Genomic DNA, 8147 nt, shown 5'->3' with positions numbered 1-8147 from the left:
CCCAGGCCATTCTATGATTCTATGAATAAGCTGTGTTCCTTTTTCAAAATACAGTGTTACTTCTGACCTTCATATAAAAATTGTCTGAGGAGCTTGTTCTCTCTTCCTCCTCTTTACTAGCAAAAAAATTCTATTTCCTAATATACCATACCAAGAAAAAGCCATTCCTGAAAGATTCCCCACCCTTGTAAGAGCTGTACTAGCCCCTGGAGGTGTGGTATGCTACTTCACTTACATAATGTCTACAGCATTAAAATACTAGAACCATAGGGAAGATCCTGTTCGACCTTCCCTTGCAGTCCTTCACTCTCTTTACTTCTTTCTTTCCAGCTCAACAAAAGTTATTGTCATTTAATCTGTTTTGACGTTAAGCATCCTCTTCCCCATGAACCTACAAATAACTGATTTTACCTATGGGTTTTATCAAAACCCTGACTGTTAAATTTCCCAGACAATGGTCACTTGCCATCTTATATCCTACCAGTTTACAGGCCAGCAGACTCATGTGTAATCACACGGCCTGACATTTGACCTCATTCCTTACTTAACTCTGCAGAATTTTGAGTCACCTTAGTTGGAAATGCCTTACCCATGCACCCTCCTTCCTATAATTCACACAATGATCAGGTGCTCACCCAACAAAATCTGCTTTCTCATCTCCCATAGTTAATGTTCTGCCTGCTTCAAGTGACAAGGGATCCAAAACTTGATATTCTATTCAAGGTAAAGTCTTATCATAGCCACCAGAAATAATTCTTACCATATGTACTTCGTGGGAGATGTTGCTTCAGATATGCAAATGCTGGCTCCTACAGGAAGGTCAGTATCACTGACGTGCTAACAAAAACATTTATCAAGGAGGGTGAAAGAGAATTGACAGATGCACTCAGTTTTGCTGTGAGCCTCTACTTATGACTCAGTGTAGTCACAGAGGTCTGTTGTCTGAAGTTCAGAGGGAAACCATAAGAAAACAGTACCTATCTGTTGTAACACTGTTAAGGTTTTGAGGGGTCAAGAACAAAGAAGCCTGCATCAACTCTCTTCCCTCCCCATCCTCTGTGAAATAGGAAATTTTGGACACAGTTCACCAACTCAGAGGAGTGGGGAGCTGTTTATTTTCTATTCTCAGGACCCTGGGACCCTGGCTTGTGCCAATGTCACGCTTGGCACAGAATTTGCTCACCAATTTTTTTTGCTTCCATCACTTCCAATTCTATTATTTTGTCCTTTTGTTTCAAATGCTATTTCTCAAGTATATTAGTCCTTTGCTTGGATTTTCAGACAGCAGTCCCTTGTCATATCAATCCTCTTCCTCCTCATTAGGTACACACTTAGAGCTCTAATTTGTCCCTTAATCTATCTTTCAGTTCCTGAATAGTGTTAGTGCCTTGATCGGCAAATTATCTCCAGCTTATGAGATTTACTTCAAGAATTAAAACTTCATCTTCTTTCTTCTAGGGACTCCCCTACTCATACCCGTTCTGTGTTTCTCTTTGTTTTTTTCCGCTTCTTCTGTCTATTTACTTGAATCTTTCAAAAGCAAAAATGACCTAGAGGTTCTTTTGAAATGATCAGGGCAAATGTGGCAAAATTATATATGAAAACAAGAATTGCAACTGTAAGTCTGATCACCTCTCTCACTGATACACAGAGTAACTTAAACATGACTTGACTAAAATTGAAAATATAGAACTAAAAAGATACGATTGAAAGACAAAAGTCTTTTGGGGTTTTCTTTGTTTTATTTCAAACATACTTTGTAAACAATATTTTCTTAATTGTAGCAGACAGCTTGGTCCCTCCTCCAAACTGCAGAGGGTCTGTGTAAGCACAGCTAAAAATTATTGCTAAAATTGCTGTAATCTTGCAGATAGAAGTCCAAATAGCAAAAATTGTTATTATGTGTTTTCTGAGTTGGTGTAAAGGCGAAATCAACTCAAATTTCCTCCCTTAGTGGGGAAGCCAATGCTAGGACTTCATCTGACTTATTAAGGTACTTTACATTGTTTAGCTGAGGATATAAAAAAGTGCTCCTTTTGTTCATGTCTTGTGAATCTGACACCCATAAAGACATTTTTTGTAAAAAACAGTCTCTCAGGAAAGAGTTCTCCTTTTTGTTTGAAACAGCCATGAGACTACATAAGTAGTGGTAATCTCTTTGTTCAATATGATGCTTTCTCCTGTTCTGAAGTGTTCTGAGGAGATTAAAGAAGTGACAAGCACAGAGCAGGAAAAAATTACTGCACTTTATGGGATTATACCCATCTGTCCTCTGGCAGCAAGATACACTTTTTTATTTCCTGATAATGACATACAAATATATATACCAGGTCACCCTCAAATCTCTATCATCAGATCCTTTTCAAACAAAAAAAAATGCATTAACCGACAGGAGACTTTTAATCTCTTCAGTTAATTTTTCTTCACTACCACATTGAGCCTGGTGCCATCACCAAGCTAATTTCAAGTGAGAACACAGTGAGAGAAAAAGCAGCTACCATGCCTGTCCTGAAAGGGTGTTACTTCTCCTCTGGCTAGTGCCCTGTTTCTTTCTCTAGCACCTTTAAATTCTGCATTTGTTTTGGCTAGAAATTGGCCTACTATTTATTAACAGGTATGTGAGAATTTTCTTAGATGAGAGATACCAGAAATGGAAGAGACCTCATCTTCTCAGCAGTCACACAGATATAATGGAACACATTCTCAAGCTTTGCCACTTCCTGATTTTGCTGTATTTATTTTAAATAGGAATGCAAATGATCATACAGAAACACAATATGAAGAGTGAATGCCAAGCAAAGACTGTAAGACTAATGAAGGCATGTAGTAGTTACTTTCCTAAAATACTCTTTCATCTCCAATTCTTTTAAGTTCAGGGATCACAATAAAATTAAGAATCCTTTGTATTTTTGTCCTACTTTTCTGATCTCACACTGAATCCAGATAAACATTTAATTTATAAATGTGCTTAGTAATAGAGACTTCTTTTCCTCCTTCACATCAATTGGCATGGATTTAACAATTACTCTAAGCTGCCTTTTTCCAAGAAAATAAATCATTTTATCCCTGTTTCCTAAATCAACCCTTTAGCACATTTTATTGGTTGTGTCAACACTTTATTCTGCAATGATTAATATTCAACAGTAAGAAACAAAAATACCTAAGGAATCTTACCAAGCACTGTCATCTGGGTGCCCTGTCCAAAGTACAGTGGTGAGTTTGCACAGTATTTTGAAGAAGTACCAGAATTGTCTGCCACTAGAAGCTCTCAACTGCGTGTAAAGCCTGTATGATATCATGGTATATCTTACCTTTCATGAGGTCACAAACAGCTCTCATATTTATGCTCTCATGTGTGTTAGAAAATACTGTGCTTTTGCAGAAAAATATGCTGAAACAGATGGTGTATTGCTCCAATAAGTACTGTATGTAGTGAATCTAACCTATCTAGGAAGCAGCTCTTTCCATCTCTATCTGTGTCCTATTCTCAGTCGTAGTTTAGGAATTCAATCTGAGACACCGTCTGTCAATAAGAGCAGAAATGGTGAATCCCTCCCCTTTCTGCCATCACTAAACTGTGCTTAAGAAGAGTTGAGTTTCTGGAACTCACACATCCCAGACCTATTTCCCCTGACTTCCCTCTTACCCAGTTTTCATACAAAAGATTTCAAATTAAAAAACAACAACTCATACTTCTTGAATAGAACAGAAGCTAAAACTTTATTCCTAATTCAAGGAGTAGGGTCCTCAGCCTCCAAGCATTAAGAAGGTATTACTTTTAAAGATAATAACAATATGCAACATGATACAATACAATGCAATGCAATACAATACAATACAATATGATATGGATGTACAAGGAAAACCCAGCAGTGATTACAATAGTGGAAAGAACAAGAGGGTGACAGAGAACCAGCAAGAAATAATATTCATAAGGTCTTAGACAGAAGCAGAGATCCTTTGCTATGGAAAGTTAGAAAATATAATTTGCTGTGTGCCTGCTGATGCGATGAAGACGACTCTTCATTTATTTTCTACACAACTTGCCACCAGCCTGACTGAGAAGAAAGCAGAATAAGCAAATTACAAAAAAAAAAAAAAAAAAAAAAAAGGCAAAAGGCACAAATACAGTAATCTAGGAAATAATATACCTTATTTATCAGTGTCCCAACTGTGTGTCTCCTGATAGCATTAACAGAAATTACCATGTAGTATCTCCATGCTTTCTCCCCTTTTTTACCAAGGAAGTGTCTTAACCTGTACAAATTGTTTCCTTACATCTTTACACACAACTTTGTGTGTTAGATGACTAATCTGGTGGTTTTCTGTAATGGAGTGACTGCATCAGAGGACAAAGGAAGAGCTACGGACATAATCTACCTGGACTTCTGTAAGGCTTTTGATATGGCCACCCACAACAGTCTTGCCACTAAATTGGAGAAGTATGTGTTTAATAGACAGACTGTTACATGGGTAAGGAATTGGCTGGATGACCATTCCCAAATTGTTACAGTCAATGGCTCAATGTCCAAGTGGAAACCAGCAACAAGTGGTTTCCCTCAAGGGTCCATACTGGGACCGATACCATTTAATACCTTCACCAATGCTATTGATAGCGTGACTGAATGCACCCTCATCAAGTCTGAGGACTACACCTAGCTGAGTGCAGTTCATGTGCTTCCGGAAAGGGATGCCATCCAGAGGGATCTTGACAGGCTTGAGGAGTGGGGCCATGGGAACATCATAAAGTTCAACAAGGACAAGTGCAAGGTCCTGCCCCTGGACAGGGGCAGTCACCAGGATGCGTACTGGGGGACAAATGGATTGAGAGCATCCCTGTGGAGAAGTACTTGGAGATACTGATAGGTGACATATTGTACGTCAGCTGGCCATGTGCGCTTGCAACCAAGACCGCCAATTGTATCCTGGACTGGATTAAAAGAAGTGTGGACAGCAGTTTGAGGAAGGCAATTCTGCCCCTCTACTCTGCTCTGGTGAGACTCCACCTGGCGTACTGCATCCAGCTCTGGAGTTCACAGTACAAGCGAGTCCAGAAGTGGGCTACAAAAAATGGTCAGAGGGCTGGAACACCTCTCCTATGAAGAAAGGCTGACAGAGTTCAGGTTGTTCAGCCTGGAGAAGAGAAGGCTCCAGGGAGACCTTCTTGTGGCCTTTCAATATACAAGGGGGCTTATAAGGAAAATAGAGAAGAACTTCTTACCAAAGCCTGTAGTGACAAGACTAGGGCCAATGGTTTTAAACTGATACGGGGTAGCTATAGGTTAGATATAAAAAAGAAACTTTTTACGATGAGGTTGGTGAGACACTGGAGCAGGTTGCCCAGAGGAGTTGTGGATGTCCCATCACTGGAAGTGTTCAAAGACAGGTTGGATGGGACTTTGAGCAACTTGATCTAGTGAAAGATGGACCAGATGATCTTTAAAGGCCCCTTCCGACTCAAACCATTCTGTGATTCTGTGATTATGATCCAGTAAAGTGCAAACTTACTCTGTCTAGTATCCTTGAAAAAGGACATAAAAACATAATTGAGATTGTGTTCATATTCACCCTTAAGTCTACTAGGTCACTTTTCAAATACATCTCCCAGTCCTGCTTTTAAAGTAGCAAGTGCTGAGGCACTGTTCTCTCTGGGAGTATCTTTTGGCCATATGGGAAAATTACTGATAAAATGTATTTCCTGCTATTTAGTTAAATTTCTCCCATTTTCTCAGATTTCTCTCATTGTTCTTTGTAAATCTTTGTAAATCTTTGTTCAGATTTATCTCACTTATCTCCTCAAAACTCCTGGCTATTACTTTCACTGCAGGCATGCATCCCATTTCAATGCTTACAGAAAAGTATGATATAACTGACATTTCTCTTCTTTATTCTCTGGAGAAGTTGTCCTTAATTCTCATTGTTTTCCATGTTTTTAAAGAGCATTTTGAGAAGGAATTCTCTGCTCAATAGCATTGATTTTTTTTTTTTTTGAGTTCCTGAAAAACGATAATAGAAAACTCATCACTTGTGATTTTTCAAACTAGCCTGCACAAAGCCTGGCCGAACACATGGAGAACAACCCCACAGTCAAGCAAAAATTTAGTCTGTATCCACTGATCCTTGTACAAGTGAGTAAGCTCAATCTTCAAGTGGCCCACAAGCATACCTTGGCTGTCCACATCAGGCTGCTCACCAGAACTGCATAGAGCAAGGCTTTGCCACAGAGAATGAGGTAAGTGAGCTTCAGAGAATTTCCATACCGCAAGTAGGACTCTGAAAATCAAACATAATTTGTGTATTGAATTATCGTCATCACAAGAGACTAGATCTACTGTAGCTTTAATCAAATAAGAACACTTGAAATCCTTAACCAAGCACAAAGGAACTCAAACCAAATGAATGGCTTTGTTGACATGAGATAGCAGAGTATGGGAAAAACCACTGTGATTCAGAGAACCAAAAGAGAAAGTAAGTCTAGGAAAGACAGAGATTGGCTTTATGCTAAGGAAGTATGTCCTGATTGGGAATGTTTAACCATTGTGTTGCCATACCTACTGAAAAACTAGGCTGTTCATGTGAATCACAAGATACTATTTTTTTTCACTCATTGTCAGTGGCCTTGTGAATGCTGCTGATATATCAGGGAAGTTTTACATATCCCAGAATAACATGGTATCTAGAACTTTTATTCTTATAGATTTTTTTCATCTTAAGGAACTATAGTAGTATTGAGACACGAGCCTGATCTTGGTTCAGTCTTATGATTCCTGAAGCATTGAAGAAGTTAGTGAAAAACAAGAGTGTAAATATGTATTCACAAAGGAAAAAAACACAATTTTTAATATAAGTATCCTTGCAATTCTGAGGGGAATGTGACTTGCAGTGAGAAGTATTCTGAATTTGATAGAGTCTGAATCTTGATGTCATAGTCACTTGGCTTCTTGCATGGCTGAGCAAGCAGCTTTCCAACAGAAAGCAGTGTTAAGGACTGGAGGAGATGATAAAAAGAGCAATTTACACTCTACAGGAAAGTTCTACAATTTCTTCTGTTATTTTGAAAGGGAATCATAAAGAAGAGCTAAAAAACCAAAACACAGCTACATACAGCATGCACATACAACCCTCCTGAAGTATTTTTTGCTTTTTATTTATCGAACATACAAACCAGTTAGATGAGGAAGTACAAGTTATTCTTGTAGCAGAACTCTCACACAATTAAACTGTAATTAAAATACATACAGATATTTGCCTGTGAGAAGACACACATACCTTCTGTGAGTGCACAACCTGAAAGACAAAAATGAATGGAAAGTCATGTTTCTTTTCAATGCAAACAGAACACAAATTTCAGAAGTTTCAGTTTAAAATACACTGCCTGATTCATTTTACTATACTATATATTTTATTGTATTACAGAGATTTCTCAGTGAAGATATGAAGAAACCTTTGAAAAACTGTAGATGTATAATGATAATGTAGACATAGAGGCCCAGGAATATTAAGAGACGTATGCAAATACCTACATATTTATATATATATTTGTGCCATAACAAAACCCTGTATAGACCTTGTATACATGTGTGTTTCATGTAACAACCCACACCTTTTTGCTTTATGATTTCTAGTTTGTAGGCCACAGTGGTACACATTTTTTACTCACCAGCATCACCGTAGATTAGTTTGTGTATTGATTCCAGTGTTCCATTCTTAAAAAAACTGGCAACACACTCAAAACGGTTCAAAGGATTGAACCATTCCTGGGCTGAGATCCTCAGTCGGCTTGTCAATGAGTAGGTACTCCTGTTCCGTGTGGAAAACTCATCTGTCCCTACCCCTTCAGTCCTCTTAACGCCATTCACTTTCCAGATAAGATTCAGGTGGTCGGGGAAGAAGCCAGAAGCCAGGCATACCAGTGTGGCCTTGCTCTTCTGTTGGATCTCGTGCTTTGATGGAGAAAAGATGGCCACCTCTGGAGGTATGATTTCGTCATTCTTCCCTGAAACAGAAAGCAATATGGCCCAGAGCCTCCATTAGTGTCTTAAATCAGAAACCCTTAAAATTGTAATGTATTTGTGCTATGTGACTCCTGATATGTCTTGCTTTTAGCAACTCTATCAACTGTCTCTAGGCATATTAGGGATAAGAAG

At 38.6% G+C, this 8147-nt stretch overlaps 1 gene segment (V, D, J or C); it reads right to left on the bottom strand.

Moving 5' to 3' along the window:
- Positions 1 to 4595: 4595 nt before the first annotated feature.
- LOC104460815 lies at positions 4596 to 8025 on the bottom strand (the record flags this gene model as incomplete). The annotated part of the segment is given in 5 exon segments: positions 4596 to 4808; positions 5509 to 5521; positions 6167 to 6273; positions 7270 to 7287; positions 7661 to 8025. Coding segments are annotated over 5 exon segments (716 nt in total), but the record flags the coding sequence as incomplete, so codon positions are not given.
- Between the last annotated feature and the right edge of the window lie 122 nt (positions 8026 to 8147).

Source organism: Pterocles gutturalis, unplaced genomic scaffold, assembly GCF_000699245.1.
Source record: "Pterocles gutturalis isolate BGI_N339 unplaced genomic scaffold, ASM69924v1 scaffold661, whole genome shotgun sequence".
NCBI lineage: Eukaryota > Metazoa > Chordata > Aves > Pterocliformes > Pteroclidae > Pterocles > Pterocles gutturalis.
Note: the sequence above shows the minus strand (reverse complement) of the source record. Positions and strands in the feature narration are given on the sequence as shown.